This window comes from Ochotona princeps, chromosome 33 (genome assembly GCF_030435755.1).
Source record: "Ochotona princeps isolate mOchPri1 chromosome 33, mOchPri1.hap1, whole genome shotgun sequence".
Lineage (NCBI taxonomy): Eukaryota > Metazoa > Chordata > Mammalia > Lagomorpha > Ochotonidae > Ochotona > Ochotona princeps.
Genome location: NC_080864.1, coordinates 552,042 through 569,059, shown reverse-complemented (window position 1 = coordinate 569,059; position 17,018 = coordinate 552,042). Strand labels below are relative to the sequence as shown.

The window sequence follows — 17,018 nt, the reverse complement described above, 5'->3', positions numbered from 1 at the left end:
AGGCCGCGGCCTACCCCGAAGCGGCCGGCAGCCCGGAAGGGGCGGGGCTACGCGGGCGGGGCCTGGTGGAGACCACGCCCCGCTCCCCGGCGCGTGCGCGGTGGCTCACAGGGACCGGGATGGGCGCGGCCCCGCCCACGAGGAGAGGTGCGTGTGAGCCACGCCCCCTCCACCGGCCTCGTGCGTGCCCACTGGTTGGTAGAGAGGCGGGACTAAGCTTTGACTCCGCCCCTTGCACAGATCTCACTGGGCGGTGCGCGATGCGAGCCACGCCCCCCCGCTGGGCCGGAACCGTGGGCCTGCCCTGGGCGTGCGCAGTGGCTCGCAAGGAGGCCGGCTGTCCGAGGCCCCGCCTACTGTGGGCGGTGCGCGCTGCGAGCCACGCCCCTCCGTGGCCTGCCCTGCCCTGCGCGTGCGCGCTGGCTCCCGTGGCCGCCATGCCGGAGCCGCGCGGGGCATCACCTCTGCGCGTGAACGCGGCGTTCGCCGCTCGCTACAGCCGCTACCGGGAGCGCGAGGAGCTGCAGCGACGTGAGTGCGGCGGCTGCCGGCGGAGGCCCGGGCCTGTGGCGGGGCCAAGGGGAGGGCACGGGGGCGCTCCGCCCAGCCCGATGGGTGGGGGTGCTGAGGAGGGTCACCCGTCTGCACCCCGCAGTCAAGGATCGCTACGGGGACCGGGACGGGGACGACTCGAGCTCCGAGTCCGACTCGAGCGACGAGCGCGTGGTAGGCTTCCTGTCCACGCCGCCGTGCCCGACGCGTCCTAGCCGCTCAGTGCACCCCTGGGGGAGCCATCCCAGTGTCCAGGGCTCCCCAGGCTCCCCGACCCTCACTGCACCCCTGGGGGAGCCATCCCAGTGTCCAGGGGTCCCCAGGCTCCCCGACCCTCACTGCACCCCTGGGGGAGCCATCCCAGTGTCCAGGGCTCCCCAGGCTCCCCGACCCTCACACCTTGCCAGTGTCCAGGGGTCACCAGGACTTCCCCCCACCTTCTTGCCAATGTGTCCAAGTCCCTGGACCAAGCGTGGCAGCTCGGGTCCCTTGCCAGTCCCGTGGTGCAGCCCAGCTGCCCCCGTCTGTGCTGTCCCTGACCACTCCCCCGCATACCTGGGTGCCCTGCCACTCTCTCTCCGGCTGCGTCCCCGTTTTGCCCCGCACTTCTTCTCTCCTGCTTGTCCCCTTTCCCTAGGAATTTGACCCACAGCAGGAGCGCGACTTTTACCGGACCCTGTCCCTGCTGAAGAAGAAAGACCCCCGGATTTACCAGAAAGATGCTACCTTCTATCAGAGCCCAGGTCTGGCGGGCCTGGCACTCACCTGCTTGGGGTTCCCTGGGTCGACTGCACCAATCCTTCTGCCCTGGTAGACTTGAGCGGGGTGGTCTTGGGCTAGGAAACCAACTCAGGCACTGCCATCCGGCGTGGGCGGCCCCCGTGGGGTCTCCCCACAGTGTTCATCTGATTTCCGGCCACCTGTTTGCACAAAGCCTTCCTCCAACCTGCTGTGAATAGTTAGGACAGTGGTCTGTGATGTGGAATGCAGTAATATCCTAATAAGCCCAGGGCACGTTAAAATTAATTCTAACTGGTTACTGGGCCAGTATTGACTGCCAGTGTGTGTCCCGGCTGCTCCACTTCCCACCCAGCTCCCTGCCTGTGGCCTGGGAAAGCAGTGGAGGACGGCCCAAAGCCTTGGGACCCTGCACCCGCGTGGGAGACCCAGAGGAAGCTCCTGGCTCCTGGTTTCAGATAGGGTGTGGCCATTTGGGAAGTGAACCACAACTGGAAGATCTTTGTGTCTTTCTGTCATTGGGGGGTGTGTGGGGGGGAAGGGACAGGGCAAGTGAGGACTCTACCCAGGAGGGTCCTGCGTGATGTGAGGGTCTCCCCGTGGGCCAACAGCTTCATCCTTGGAGGAGGAAGAGGAGACGTCTACTTCAGAGAAGCGAAAGAAAGTGCGACCCATGTACCTGAAGGACTATGAGCGGAAGGTCATCTTGGAGAAGGGAGGGTGAGGCAGCCCGTGTGTGGTCCGTCCCTGTGCCGGCCTGCCCGCTGCCTGTCCCAGCCTAACCACAACAAGGGGGTCTCCCCCGGCCCGGCCCGCCCGCTGCCCACCCCAGCCTTCTCAGAAGCACAGACGTCTCAGGGCAGAAGCAGATGAGAGAACCAAGCAGGCGCCTGGGAGTGGCGGGGGGAGACAAGCCCAGAGACGCCCCAGGCTGCAGTCCCCCCCCTGCCTGGGAGTGGATGGGGGACACCCTCAGGAGACGCCCCAGGCTGCAGCCCCCCATGCCTGGGAGTAGAGGAGGAAGGGGAGAGAAGCCCAGAGACGCCCCAGGCTGCAGCCCTCCTTCCTGGGAGTAGAGGAGGAAGGGGAGAGAAGCCCAGAGACGCCCCAGGCTGCAGCCCTCCTTCCTGGGAGTAGAGGAGGAAGGGGAGAGAAGCCCAGAGACGCCCCAGGCTGCAGCCCTCCATGCCTGGGAGTAGAGGAGGAAGGGGAGAGAAGCCCAGAGACGCCCCAGGCTGCAGCCCTCCTTCCTGGGAGTAGAGGAGGAAGGGGAGAGAAGCCCAGAGACGCCCCAGGCTGCAGCCCCCCATGCCTGGGAGTGGGGAGGGAGACAAGCCCAGAGACGCCCCAGGCTGCAGCCCTCCTTCCTGGGCCAGCGAGCTGCCCTGAACAGTCAAGTTCTGAGTCCTCCTCTCCTTCTCGTGCAGCAAATATGTGGACGAGGAGAGCTCGGACGAGGGGAGCTCAGCTCAGAGACTCCAGGTAAGTGGGGTGGGGTGGGCCAGGCCGTGGTGGGGTGGGCCAGGCCGGGGTGGGGTGGGCCAGGCCGGGGTGGGGTGGGCCAGGCCTGGTGGGGTGGGCCAGGCCGTGGTGGGGTGGGCCAGGCCGGGGTGGGGTGGGCCAGGCCTGGTGGGGTGGGCCAGGCCTGGTGGGGTGGGCCAGGCCGTGGTGGGGTGGGCCAGGCCGTGGTGGGGTACTGAGGCCCGGGCCGGGGTGGGGTAGGCCAGGCCTGGTGGGGTACTGAGGCCCGGGCCTGGTGGGGTGGGCCAGGCCGGGTGGGGTGGGCCAGGCCTGGTGGGGTGGGCCAGGCCGTGGTGGGGTGGGCCAGGCCGGGGTGGGGTGGGCCAGGCCTGGTGGGGTGGGCCAGGCCGGGGTGGGGTGGGCCAGGCCGTGGTGGGGTACTGAGGCCCGGGCCGGGGTGGGGTGGGCCAGGCCTGGTGGGGTACTGAGGCCCGGGCCGGGGTGGGGTGGGCCAGGCCTGGTGGGGTACTGAGGCCCGGGCCTGGTGGGGTGGGCCAGGCCGGGTGGGGTACTGAGGCCCGGGCCTGCCCCAGGCTCACCTCGCTGTCTCCCTTGCAGCCAGCCTCATCCAAAAGTTACGTGGAGGAGCAGCAGCAGCTCAAGGAGAGGTGAGTTGGGGTGGGGACCCGGGGTTCACAGCCTCGGTTTGCACACCTGTGAAACGGGCCCCATCGCTGTGTCCCAGAGGAGAGGGGAGGGGCATGGGGGCGGGCCCGTCCTGAATCTCATCCTTCCGCCGTGGACAGCTTCCGCGCGTTCGTGGAAGGCAGTGAGGATGAGGACAGCGCCGGAGAGGGGGGCTCCGGGCTGCTGCAAAAGCGAGCCAAGAGCCAGGAGGAGAAGGTGGGTGCCCAGGCCCGGCTGGCCTGCTGGGGGCCACAGCAGCGGGGTGCCGCCGGGGGCTCCCGCAGACCCCTCAGTGCCGGCTCCCCCACAACCCAGGCCCAGGAGGAGGCAGACTATGTGGAGTGGCTGAAGGGACGGAAGGAGGCCCGGGACCCAGAATCCCTGAAGGAGCTGGTGAGCTGTCGCGGGCGGTCGCAGGGTGGGGGCAGGCGGCGAGCCGTGCCCATCCCAGGGACTCCGTATTTCCATCCATACAATGGGGATCAGCTGGCTGGGCCGTTTCAGTTCCCTGAGTCGACCAGGGTCACGCCTGCCCTTTGGCCTGGGTCATGCCACCTCCCCTCCCTGCCCCCAGACCTACCTCAGGGAGTACTGGAACAACCCGGAGCTGGAGGAGGGGGAACAGTTCCTGCGGGATTACATCCTCAACAAGCGCTACGAGGAGGAGGAGGAGGAGGAGTGGTGAGTCACTCTGTCCTCCACTTCCCTCCCAGCTCCCTGCCTGTGGCCTAGGAAAGCAGTCAAAGATGGCCCAAAGCCTTGGGACCCTGCACCCGCGTGGGAGACCCGGAAGAGGCTCCTGGCTTGAGCCTGGACCATCCTGGCCCTCTGGCCACTTGGGGAGAGGACCGGCAGATGAAACTTCTTTCTGTCTCTTTCTGTAACTCTTCCAAATAAACAGAAGTAGATCACTAAAAAAAAATCAGTCTATGCACGAGTCCCCGTGCCTGGTGTCGCCGGGGTGCGTGTGGAAACCTCACGTGGGCGTCCCCACGCCCCATCTTGTCCACAGCATCCCCGGCCCCCCTGTGCAGCTGGCTGTGGAGGACTCCTCGGACGAGGGCGAGCTGTTCCTCAAGAAACAGGAGGATTTTGAGCACAAATACAACTTCCGCTTCGAGGAGCCGGACTCCGCCTCGGTGGGTGGCTGGGGAGCAGCGCCCTGGGCATCCGAACCCCCTGCCTCCAGCCCCCAGCCCCTGGCCCGGACCAGCCCTAGTCACCTCCCTGGTCTGCCTTGTCTGGACTGCCCCAGGTCAAGACCTACCCACGCAGCATCGCGTCCTCCGTGCGGCGCAAAGACGAGCGCCGGAAGGAGAAGCGAGAAGAGACGCGGGAGCGCAAGAGGAGGGTGCGTGAGCGCGTGGGCGGCTGGAGGGGCCTGCGCACCTGCCCAAACGCCCGTCCGCACGCCCACCCGCGTCATCCCCCGCCTGCAGGAGAAGGCCAAGAAGCAGGAAGAACTGAAACAACTCAAGAACCTGAAGCGGAAGGAGATTCTGGCCAAGCTGGAGAAGCTGCGGCAGGTCACTGGCAACGAGACGCTAGGCTTGGAGGAGCAGGACCTCGAGGAGGACTTCGACCCAGCGCTCCACGACCAGCTCATGCAGGTGTGGCCCCTCCCGGGCCTTCCGGGGGACCCGTGGGGGCTCCGGGCACCTGCCCTCTGGGCCACTCCCCGCTCGTCTGAGGGCAGAGAGGTCAGGGATGCAGAAAGCACAGTGTGCAGGAATATTCTGGAAAATTCCCCTCGAGTTGCCGCAGGGGTTGCCTGTGGGGCCACCTGAGCTAGTGACAGCACAGCAGAGCGACGGGCTGCGGTTGAGTCTGCTCGGGACCACAGGCTGCCTCCACCCAGGGGCAGGAGCTGGTCACGGGGTCTTGTAGGGCCGGCTCACAGGACGGCTGCTCGCACGCATCTCCGGCTTCTGCATCATTCTAGAAAGTCAGACAGTTGCAAGTAGGAGCAAGTTCAAGGATCCCATTTCCTCGTAATTCCTTCTTTTTTCCCCTATTTTTTGTGATCTCTTTAAACATTTACTTATTCAGTTGAAACAATAGGAGACAGAGAGATCTCCCATCCACTGGGTTACGCCCCGGATGGCTGCAACAGCCGGAGCTGAGCCAGGCCCGAGCTTGACGCAGGTCTCCAAGCACGTGGGCTGCCTCCACGCGGGGAGTCTGCGGATCCCACGGCAGGGGAGGGGACCACCTTGCCAGCATGTGGGGTCTTAACGTCCCTACCTGGCCAGTCGAGCAGACGGGCAGCTAAGTGTACCCCTGAGGACTGAGTGGGCACCGAGTCAGGGAGGGAGCGAGCATTGCAGAGGGTTCTGGGGACCTGGACCCACAGGGTCCCCCCACTTCAGGAGCGGGGTCCCTTGGGAGCCACCAAGGCCTGGGCAGGGACAAAGCTGTCTAGGATGCTTTCTGGGGTCATGAAGGGGCTTTGGGGAACGCTCCATGTGCGTGCCAGGAGTGAACTGTGCCAACCCCGTGCCCTGACCCCACAGAAGTGCTTTGGTGATGAGTATTACGGCGCCACGGAGGAAGAGAAGCCACAGTTTGAGGAGGAGGAAGGGCTGGAAGGTGAAGTCCGCCTGGGGCTGGGCAGGGGCGCCGGGCCCAGAGCCCCCGGCTCCTGCCCTGACCTCGCCCATCCTTCCGGAACCAGATGATTGGAATTGGGACAGGTGGGACGGGCCCGAGCAGGACGGAGCCTGGAGCCAGCACGAGCCGCACTGTGAGGATGCCGACTTCAATGTGAGTGGGCTTGGGGGGGACCTCTCGTTGGATATGCGAGGCTCAGAGAGGGGCCCAGGACCCCCTGAGTGCCGCCCTCGTCCAGCCCACCTGCCTCTGCAGATGGACGCTGACTACGACCCCAGCCAGCCGCGGAAGAAGCAGCTCAGACCGCCCACATCGGGCAAGAAGAAACGCAGGTCGCCCTTCGCCGCTGCCGTGGGCCAGGAGAAGCCAGTGTTTGACCCTGGTGAGGCCAGCCGGGCTGGGGCCGCGCGGGGGCTGCGGGCTCCCTGGGCCCTGGGCCACCCGGCAGCCTGGCTGTCCCCCCTGCAGGGGACAAGACGTTTGAGGAGTACCTGGACGAGTACTACCGCCTGGACTATGAGGACATCATCGATGACCTGCCCTGTCGCTTCAAGTACCGCAGCGTGGTTCCCTGTGACTTCGGGCTCAGCACCGAAGAGGTGAGGGTCCTGAGCAGCGGAGGGGCACACAGCCCAGGCTACACCCCAGGGCTGCGCGCCTCATCCCGGAAATGCCATAGCAACAGTGGCCTCGCTCATTTAAATACAGCTTGGGTATTAGAAAAAAAAGGGGTGATAAAAGCTCACCATTAACTGGTGACTTACGGCATGCCTCAGTTTCCCCATCTGTGAAACAAGCCTCACGTCAGGCCCTTCCTCGTGGCTGTGGCTGTGCAGCCTGTGCTGGCTCGTGCAAGGGTGCCTGGCAGGTCAGGTTCCAGTTCGGGGCTCCCTGAGAAATCACACAGCAGGAGTCCTACCCCTTTCCTCTGCCCCCCAGATCCTGGCCGCGGACGACAAGGAGCTGAACCGGTGGTGCTCACTGAAGAAGACCTGCATGTACAGGTGCCAGGGCAGAGCCGGCCGGGCTGGGGCAGGTGGAAGTGCGGGTGGTGCCCAGGGTGTCAGCTGACAGGTGCCAGGGCAGAGCCGGGCCAGGGTGAGGCGGGCAGGCATGCAGGTGGCGCCCAGGGTGTCAGCTGACAGACAGGTGCCAGGGCAGAGCCGGGCCAGGGTGAGGCGGGCAGGCATGCAGGTGGCGCCCAGGGTGTCAGCTGACAGACAGGTGCCAGGGCAGAGCCGGGCCAGGGTGAGGCGGGCAGGCATGCAGGTGGCGCCCAGGGTGTCAGCTGACAGACAGGTGCCTGGCCCCCGCAGGTCAGAGCAGGAGGAGCTGCAGGACAAGAGGGCGTACAGCCAGAAGGCGCGCAACACGTGGAAGAAGAGACAGATCTTCAAGTCGCTCTGTGCTGAAGAGTAAGCATGCCCGAGTCGGAGGAGGCTGGGTCGGGAGCCCCTGGGGTGCCAGTCCTGGCCAGGCGGCCGCTGCCTGTCACCTTGGCCAAGTCCCTGCCCCACGCTGCTGGCCCATGGCTGCCGTGGTCAGGTCCTCGGGCACCAGTGTAGGGAGCCACAGCAGCCAAGGCTGCCGGGGGTCAGGCTGCAGCTTCAAACAGTGGCCTTCCACACGGGTCTGAGTGCCAACTCCAGTAGTAGCTGTTCAGTTTTGTGCTATTTAAGAACAACTTATTTATTTGAAAGGCAAAGTCACAGAGAGGGGGAGGGGAGAAGAGAGAGCTTCCATCCGATCGTTCATTCCCCCAAAAAGCTGTAACAGCTGGAGCTGAGCCAGGCTGAAGCCAGGAGCCAGGAGCCTGGAGCCTCTTCCAGGTCTCCCACACGGGTGCAGGGTCTCTAGACCTTGGGCCATCCTCCACTGCTTTCCCAGGCCACAGGCAGGGAGCTGGGAGGGAAGTGGAACAGCCGGGACATGAACCTGTGCCCATGTGGGATCCTGGCAGGGCAGGACAAGCACAGTAGGCACTGTGCTACCGCGCAGGGCCTGGTTACTCTGCCTTTCAAATACCTTCGAGTTTGGGAGGGGAATGGAGAATGGTGAGAGAAGTTCAGCCAGCTGCTGAGAAGCCGAGTTAAATGTTAGGACTGATTATCTGAAAGGCCAGAGACGGACATCTCCCACCACTGCTTCCCTCCAAATGCCTGCTACAGTGGGGCTGGGCTGGAGGCAAGGGGTCCCCATGGAGGTGACAGGGACCCCAGGACCCGGGCCATCTGCTGCCTTCTCCAGGCACGTTGGCAGGAAGCTGAATGAGAAGCAATGCAGCTAGAACTTCAGCCCAGTGCCCCAAGCGATGGCTTATTAACCCACTGTGCTACAAGACCACGCAACTCAGTCCAGCAGTGAGCAGCAGCCCCAGTCTACACTGCCGGCAGGCCCTGCGTCACTGCGTTGCTGCCTCTGTCTTCCCCCCTCTGTGCAGTGGGTGCTGGTGTGCAGCACGGGGCCCCTGTGCCTGGCCTAAGTGCTCATGCTGCCCCCACCCCCCCAGGACGGAAGTGCCCACTGAAGCCACAAGGAAGCCACAGGGAGATGAGGCCAGTGCGCTTGGTCCGCTGTCGGCGCCCGACGGGTCGCAGGGGAAGCGACCCCGCCCTGAGAGCCCCCCGGCACAGGAAGACGGGGCCCCAGAGTCAGCTCCCAAGAAGCCAGTCCCCCAGAAGCGGAGGAAGAGCAAGAAGGCTCGGCTGCTGGGCCCCACGGTGACGCTGGGTGGCCACGAGTTCAGCCGCCAGAGACTGCAAGCCTTCGGCCTGAACCCCAAAAGGCTGCACTTCCGCCAGCTGAGCCGGCAGCAGCGGAGGAAGCAGGGCTCCAAGGGCCTCCACTGAGGACTGGGGAGCAGCCGGGGCCCGCGAGGGGGGCTGCAAGCCCCTGCCCAGGCTCGCCCTTTGTCCTGGAACCTTCTGTCAACCTGCAGACAAGGGAGCCTGCCCATCCTCCAGGTGTGTAAACGGAGGCCCTCGCGGCGTCAGCACGCACGGTCAAATCCGACAGCTTTTATTAAGCCCTCAGCAGGACCTTTGGAACCACCAAGGGACACACGACCAGTCCAGTGCAAACTACAGTACTTAAGTCAGACCCTGAGTGGGTGCCCAGAAGGCCTGAGGCCTGGCGGGCTGCATGGGGGCCTAGGCCAAGTGGCCCCAGGCCCGGTGTTTCCCAGGCTGAGCTCAGCCTGGGCTCGGGGAAGGGCATTTCCCTGCCAGAACGACATAAATAAAAAAATAAATAGCATTGCCTCTCCCGTGCGCGCGTCCCCCTCCCCTTCACAAAAGCACAAAGTCCTCGGAGCTGGGCCGCTGGGCCCTGAGGAGCCGCCCGGGCCTTGGGAGCTGCAGCAGGGGCTGGGCCGAGAGCTGTGAGCACAGGTCCTCCACGCTGTGATCCTGGGCGTGGCCCTCGGCCACGGTGAACATGGGGTACCGCTCCGTGGCCGAGCGGGAGCTGAGGACCTGGTGGGGGCAGAGGAGGCAGGCTCAGCTCCTAGCCGAGGAACAGCCACAAGCCTCGATCCTGGCAGTGTCGAACATGCTGTATGTATCCCAAAGCCTCCTGGTGCCAGCAGGTGCTCCCCTCCAGCCCTGTGATTGGCGCTGGGGAGCGTATGACCCTCCCTAGCCAATGAGCAGCAGCCCTGGCCTCTTCCCATGGCTACTGCAAAAGTGGCCTTGGTTCTAATGAACTGTGAGGTGAGAACCCACGATGCGTGACATGACCTTGACCGACGTGCCTGCCTTGGTCAAGATGGACATGGATTTGGCCATTTCTAGAACCCAGACAGCAGCCCCTCGCCACACCCCAACCCCTGGTGCACCTCTGTTTCTCCCCACCCCCCCGGCCTTCCTCGGGCTCACCCTGGTCAGCTCCAAGCACAGTGTCTCAAACTCCTTCCTGTTTCCGGCATAGAACCCCACAGTACAGCTCGGGTCCATTTTGGCAAAGGCCATCTTGCGGGGGGAGGTGCAGTGGAAGGACTGGGCAGACAGGGAGGCGCTCAGAGGTCCTCTGTGCCCCCCACCACAGCCCTGCCCAGGGGAGGCGCTCAGAGGTCCTCTGTGCCCCCCACCACAGCCCTGCCCAGGGGAGGTGCTCAGGGGTCCTCTGTGCCCCCCACCACAGCCCTGCCCAGGGGAGGCACTCAGGGGTCCTCTGTGCCCCGCACCACAGCCCTGCCCAGGGAGGCACTCAGGGGTCCCCTGCACCCTCCCTGTGCCCCCACCACAGCCCTGCCCAGGGGAGGCACTCAGGGGTCCTCTGTGCCGCCCCCACCACAGCCCTGCCCAGAGAGACGCTCAGAGGTCCCCTGCACCCTCCCTGTGCTTCCCCTACCGCAGCCTTGCCCAGGGAGGCCAGGCTCACCTCTAGGGGGAAGTTAGCCTGGCTAACGTCCACGGTGGGCTGGCAGTAGTGCGGGTCCAGATAGAGCAGAAAGTCATCTGTGGGGAGGGAGGGAGGGTGGACGTGAGCCCAGGGGAGGGGAGGGGAGCGGGGTGGACATGAGGCCAGGGGAGGGGAGCGGGGTGGACATGAGCCCAGGGGAGGGGGACGGGGCCTACCCTGGTAGCCGATGAAGTAGAGCGAGTGCCGCGGCTTGCCCCCAATGATGCCCAGGCACAGCTCCAAGCGCAGCAGCTCCTGCAGGGAGGTGAGCAGACAGGGCTGAGGGAGGAGCTGTCGAGCAGCCGCTCACCAAGCACGTAGCCGGTGCCAGAGCTGCAGGACAGCCATGAGCAGGCCGGGTCCTGAGCACAGCATGGAGGTGGACGAGGGACAAGATGAGTTAAATGACTGACCTCGGGCTGGTGCAATAGAGTAGTGGTTAAAGTCCCCACCTTGCACGCGCCAGGATCCCATGTGGGCGCTGGTTCTAATCCCAGCTGCCCCACTTCCCACCCAGCTCCCTGCCTGTGGCCTGGGAAAGCAGTCAAAGATGGCCCAAAGCCTTGGGACCCTGCACCCGCGTGGGAGACCCAGAGGCGGCTCCTGGCTCCTGGCTTTGGGTCGGCTCAGCTGTGGCCGTTGAGGCCGCTTGGGGAGTGAATCATCGGATGAAAGATCTTCCTCTCTGTCTCTCCTCCTCTCTGTATATCTGACTTTCAAATAAAAATAAACAAATCTTTAAAAAAAAATGACCTCATGGGACAGCCAGTGGTGACGTTACGGAAAAGGAGTCATGGCACAGCGTGGTAAGCCGCTCCCTGGGACGCCAGCACCTGGCTCCCAGTCCAGCTCTGTTAACACACCTGGGAGGCGGCCCAGGTCCTCAGGTTCCTGCCAGGCAAGCACAGTGAACCAACAGGTGGAAGACCCTCTTTGCCTTTCAATGTTGTTGTTGTTGTTTTAATTGGAAAGTCAGTTTTAGAAAAAGGAAGAGAGACAAAAAGATCTTCCATCCACTGGTTCACTCCCCAAGTGGCTGCAACAGCTGGAGCTGAGCCGATCCGCAGCCAGGAGCCAGGAGCCTCTTCCAGGTCTCCCACGTGGGTACAGGGTCCCCAGGCTTGGGGCCGTCCTCCACTGTTTTCCCAGGCCACAGGAGGGAGCTGGGTGGGAAGTGGATACGAACCGGTGCCCACATGGAATCCTGGTGTGAGCAATGCAAGGACTTTAGCCACTATAGGCTACTGCACCAGGCCCCAAGTAAATCTTTTTTTAAAAAGAAAAGAAAATATGGGCTTCACAAAGTTCCTGAAAATGCATGCAATGAAAAAATGAAAAATAAAAAACTGCATGGATTCCTACATTGCCACCAGACAGCCATACACCCATGTTCCCGCCTGTGAATTTCCCGAGAGATGAGGTACCGGCAAAGGCCTGGGCCGCATGTTCCTCAGGGCACGGAGAAGAGGAAGCACTCAACCCTGCTGCCGGAGGGCGCTGGGGGGATCCAGGGCTGTATGCTGGGTGCAGCCCGTGGGGTCAGCTGGAAGCACCCTCCTCTGCCCCCTCCACGTCTGTTGGCTGGGGAAGGGATTTCCTGGGCTCTGCGACTCCCACGTACCCTTCCCTGCACTCTGAAACTCCCCATTAGCATCTGAGAGTACATGTCCCACCATTCCCGCGATGTGGGCATGGCTTTGGCTGTTCCAGGCACCTTGAACCCCCAGCAGTGGGGACAATGGCATGCAGCGTGTGCTCCCTAAATGTTGGTTAAAGAGAGGAGGGGACCGGAGAACTGCAGATGGAAAGCCTGGAGGGCCCCCAGGCAGAGGTGCCTGCCATCAGCCAGAACCTACCTTCACACAGGGCACGTACACGGGGTTAAGGGTCTCGCCACCCAGCCGCACGGGCACGAGGATGACAACAGATTTCCACTCGGCAGCGGGGTCTGGCCTGGCCACCAGGCGGGCCACGTCTGCCTTATACACTGTAGGGACAGGGCAGCAGGTCACTCCACACGCTGCCAGGTGACCTGTAACCCCAGGGACTCTGCCTCGCCCCTGCAGACTCCCTGGTGATATGGCCAGCACATAAGTGTCCGCCCAGTGCCCTCGGACCCTGGGGAGCTCAGGCAGGTGTGTGTGTGTGCACATGCCCGCTTTACAGCAGGAATGACTAAGGGCCTGCCACTCAGACCCATAGCTCAGGGCAGGGGACAGGCGGAGCCCCTCCCTAGGTGGTCCTCAGTGGCTCTGGTGAACAGCCAGCGCTGGGGCCCCATCTGAACATCTCCCAAGGGGAGCCCTACTCCTCCAGGCCCCTCTGGGCTCAAGTGGCCCCCGATCCTTCCTTCTCCCTTGCTGAACCTGGACCCTTCCGCGTCCCAGCAAGCTGGACTGGGCCCTTCTCGGGCCAGCACAGCCACAGTCCAGCCCCCACACCTGCAAACAGGGCATGGAAAGGCACGGGCGTTGTGGCTCCCCTGGCACCGGCCTAAACCAAGCCAAGTCCCCGCACAGCTCTAGGGCTCCGGCATTCCTGGTCACGCTGACCAGGCAGACCAGCCCGGGCTCCGGCACCTGCACTTGCTGGTGGATTTATAGAGAAGGGGGACTCGAGGGGAGGACGAGCCAGCGTCTCGACCCCTACGTTGTGCAAGGAGACACCTCCAGAAGTGTGTTTGGGGCAGAGGCTAAGGTGCCACTGGGGCGAGTGGGCGTCCCACATCTGGATCAGAAGGTCTGGGTTCTAGTCCTGACTTCATTCTGGATCCCAGCTTCCAGCCAGTGCACACCCTGGGAGACCGCGGCTAACAGCTGGTGTAGGAGGTCCCTGCTACCTGTGGGGGAGACCCGGATGGAGCTCCTGGCTGCTGTGGGCAGTTGTCTCAAATAAACAAACATTTCAATCTATTTGTTTATATGTTTCCGAGGCACAGCGACAGAGAGCTTCTGTCTGCAGGGTCACCTCCCAAATGCTTCCACCGGCCAGCCAGGGCTGGGTCAGGCAGCAGCCAGGAGCCCGGAGCCCCATCCTGCTCTTCCACACTGTGGCAGGTGCTCCCAGGTCTTGGCCATCTCCTACTGCTCCCCAGGCCCAAGAGCAGGGAGCTGAAAAGGAAACAGAGCAGCTGAGGCTCTGCAAATTGGCACTGTTAACTGGCTGTGCCTGCCGGCTCCACAAGTACAATTCTGTTTTTTTAAATCAAGTAATTTTTCTGCTCCTGGGATTGGGGGAGGGGCAGGGGCGAGGGTCGCCAACAACTTGCCAAGCATCCCTCCTCTGTCCCAGAGGCAAGCTGGGGCCACCAGATGACCTTGGTCAGCAGGCTCCCCATGACCTTGGCCCCCAGCCCCTTACCTGTGCAGTCCTGAGATACGTAGACCACCAGATGAGACACCTCAGAGCAGCTCTCCACAGCTTTCCTGCGGGCCAGGAACGAAGGGCTGAGTGGCCTGGCTCGGGGGACGGGCTGTGCGGGAGATGCCAGCGGCCCCCAAGGGCCAGGGAGGAAGGGCTAAGTGGCCCGGCTGGGGGGATGGGCTCTGGGGGAGATGCCAGCAGCCCCCGTGGCCCCCGCCTCGGCCCTCACCTGAGAATGTGGGCTACCAGCGACGGCCCGTACCAGTCCCCCGCCTTCTTGCCTGAGGTCTGCCCAAGTTCCACCAGGCGGTGCAGGCCGAAGGGGGCCCGGGGGTGGTCGGCAAACCAGGATACAATCTGCCGATGGCACCGCTCATGCTCCAACTCCAGGGTGCCCTGGGCCCTGCGTGGGGGTGTCCACCGGGTATGCCCACGGCACCGGCTGGGAGAGGCCGACCCCAGCAGCTCAGGGGCACCCAGGCCCAGGCCCCCGGCCCATGTCCAGTCTGCAGGGAGTAGAACGCAGAGGCTAGGTGTGTGTGCGCACAAATGGTGCCCACCTACTCACCCCACATTTAACTGGAACCTTCCCATGGTAAACGAGTCTCCCTCCAGCCAAACTACATTTTACACAGGGGACCGCAAACTCTTGTCCCACCAGCAGTCCTGGGGGCGCAGACCCGTGTGGCCCCCGGGCTTGCGGGTGGCGGCTGGCGTCCCATACTCACCCCTGGGCAAGAGATGCAGCAGCAAGCTCTGTGCCAGCATCATCTGGCCACTGCGTAACATGCAGCCCCAGCCACAGTCGGAGGTCAGGCAGCCCCGGGAGCCCCCGGCCAGGGGCGGGAAGTCTCGGCGGTACGTGAGCCACAGGCGGGACATGAAGTCCCGTTGGAAACGCTGAATGTCCCCTACGTGACAACAGCCCTGCTGTCAGCTGCCACCGAAGACAAGCCTGCCCGTCCTCGACTCGCCCAAGCCTGGTGGCAGACAGCTCACCCTCGCCCTCGAAGCGGTAGCGCCGGCCACAGACGTGCACGCTGGATAGCTTGCTGAAGCTGGTCCGGCTTTTGACGGCCCAACCTGGGGAGATGTCGGGCGGCCATGGTCAGCCACGGAGCGTGCACGCTCCCATCTGTGAAACGGGCACGGCCCTATCTCCGGATGGTCACTCTTCCATCCCTGCTTGCTAGCCGCCCTCAACCACCACCACAGCTCATGACTAGCCATGGGAGTGTCCACCCTTCATGCAACAGGCAGAAACGCACTTCTGATCGCTGTACCCATTTTCAAGATGAGGTAAGTAACCCGTGGAGGAGGATCCTGCCCAAGGTGACACAGGCGAGCTGCCGAGGGGGGGTCAGCCTGTGCTGCCCGGGGGGGCAACTTTGGGGAGGAAGGGGTCCCCCCCAGCTGTGCTGGGCGCCTCCTCACCATACTTGACATTGTTCCAGGCCGTGAGACACTTGGCCTTAAACTTGTCCACCTCGTCGGGCTCCTCTGCGGCGGCAGCCCCTGCGGTGAGCGGGGAGGAGGACGCAGGGAGGCCGGTTCCGGGGCGCCCCAAGCCGCGGGGGTCGGGAAGGTGGGGTGCTGCGCGCGGCCGACGGCTCTCCTCTGGGCTCCGGTACGGCGCGGCGGCCGGCGACACCGAGTTCATGGAGGCGCTCGTGGCCGGGTGGACAGGGGCCGGTGCACAGGGCCCAGTGGACAGGAACAGGTGGACAGGGGCCGGTGGACAGGGCCAGGTGGACAGAGCCTGGTGGACAGGGCCGGTGGACAGACGCCAGGGGACACGGCCGAGTGGACAGGGGCCGGTGCACAGGGCTGGGTGGACAGAATCTGGTGCACAGGGCCTGGTGAACAGGGCCCGGTGGACAGAGACTGGCCGTGTGGACAGGGACAGTTGGACAGGGCCCGGTGGACAGAAGCCAGTGCACAGGGCCAGGTGGACAGGGACAGAGGGACAGATGGACAGGGCTCGGTGGACAGGGCCGGGTGGACAGGGGCCGGTGCACAGGGCTGGGTGGACAGGGACAGAGGGACAGGTGGACAGGGCTCGGTGGACAGGGCCGGGTGGACAGGGGCTGGTGCACAGGGCTGGGTGGACAGGGACAGAGGGACAGGTGGACAGGGACAGAGGGACAGGTGGACAGGGACAGAGGGACAGGGCCGGGTGGACAGGGCCGGGTGCACAGGGCCCGGTGGACAGGGACAGGTGGACAGGGCCGGGTGGACAGGGCCCCCTGGACCAAGCCGCCCCCCTCAGCTCAGCGCGCGCCCGCCCGCCGAACCCAGGGAGCCCCGCGCGCCGCCGCGGCCATCTTGGCGGGCTGAGGGAGGCCCCGGCCCGGCCTCCCGGTGCTCCCGGTGCTCCTCCCGGTGCTTCTCCCGGTGTTCCTTCCGGTGCTCTTCCCGGTGTTCCCGGCCTCCCGGCCGCCGTTCACACCACGGCCCGGCGCGACCCGCCGACCTCCAAACCGCCCTAGCGCGCGTGCGCGAGCTCCTCAGCGCCCCGGGACCAGCAGGCTCCGCCCATAGCCACGCCCGCCGCGCGCCGGGCCACGCCCCGACCGAGGCCAGGCCACGCCCGTTGCACAGTGCTCCTGGCCCCTCCCACTCCACTGTACAAGCCCCGCCCACGCTGGCCCCGCCCCTGCTGGGAGCTGATCCCACTCACTCCGAGTCCCAGTCCCGCCCACTCCTCTCCCGCCAATCCGAGTTCAGGCCCCGCCCAGCGGGGCCCGGCCCCACCCACTCTGCACTGGCTTGATCCCGCCCACACGCCTACAGACCCCGCCCACACGAGGCCTAGGGTCTCCCACGTGGGTGCCAGGGACCTGGCCGCTGGGACCCTCCGCTGCGAGCCCAGGCCGGCGGCCGGGAGCTGGGACCCTCCGCTGCGAGCCCAGGCCGGCGGCCGGGAGCTGGGACCCTCCGCTGCGAGCCCAGGCCGGCGGCCGGGAGCTGGGACCCTCCGCTGCGAGCCCAGGCCGGCGGCCGGGAGCTGGGACCCTCCGCTGCGAGCCCAGGCCGGCGGCCGGGAGCTGGGACCCTCCGCTGCGAGCCCAGGCCGGCGGCCGGGAGCTGGGACCCTCCGCTGCGAGCCCAGGCCGGCGGCCGGGAGCTGCATCCACAGGGAGCTGCGGGAGTGGCACGGGAGCTGATGTGGGATGCCGCAGTCAGGGCGGCTGTTTCAGCTGTTC

General features: G+C 64.9%; 2 protein-coding genes across 2 annotated transcripts; one reads left to right on the top strand and one right to left on the bottom strand.

The window, feature by feature from the left end:
• Positions 1-407: 407 nt before the first annotated feature.
• On the top strand, positions 408-9,026 carry KRI1 (KRI1 homolog). Its single transcript, XM_058657611.1, has 19 exons — positions 408-531; positions 656-726; positions 1,190-1,295; positions 1,902-2,010; positions 2,718-2,772; positions 3,370-3,419; positions 3,558-3,654; positions 3,754-3,831; positions 4,013-4,119; positions 4,451-4,577; positions 4,694-4,789; positions 4,878-5,048; positions 5,952-6,027; positions 6,113-6,201; positions 6,304-6,430; positions 6,517-6,647; positions 6,988-7,052; positions 7,365-7,463; positions 8,558-9,026. The coding sequence occupies exons 1-19, from the start codon at positions 438-440 to the stop codon at positions 8,895-8,897; spliced, it is 2,088 nt and encodes a 695-aa protein (XP_058513594.1). The 5' UTR covers positions 408-437; the 3' UTR covers positions 8,898-9,026.
• A 305-nt stretch (positions 9,027-9,331) lies between these two features.
• On the bottom strand, positions 9,332-15,508 carry ATG4D (autophagy related 4D cysteine peptidase). Its single transcript, XM_058658037.1, has 10 exons — positions 15,247-15,508; positions 14,812-14,895; positions 14,541-14,723; positions 14,042-14,318; positions 13,810-13,874; positions 12,306-12,436; positions 10,626-10,704; positions 10,429-10,505; positions 9,924-10,043; positions 9,332-9,521 (listed from the first exon to the last, which is right to left on the bottom strand). The coding sequence occupies exons 1-10, from the start codon at positions 15,470-15,472 to the stop codon at positions 9,336-9,338; spliced, it is 1,428 nt and encodes a 475-aa protein (XP_058514020.1). The 5' UTR covers positions 15,473-15,508; the 3' UTR covers positions 9,332-9,335.
• Between the last annotated feature and the right edge of the window lie 1,510 nt (positions 15,509-17,018).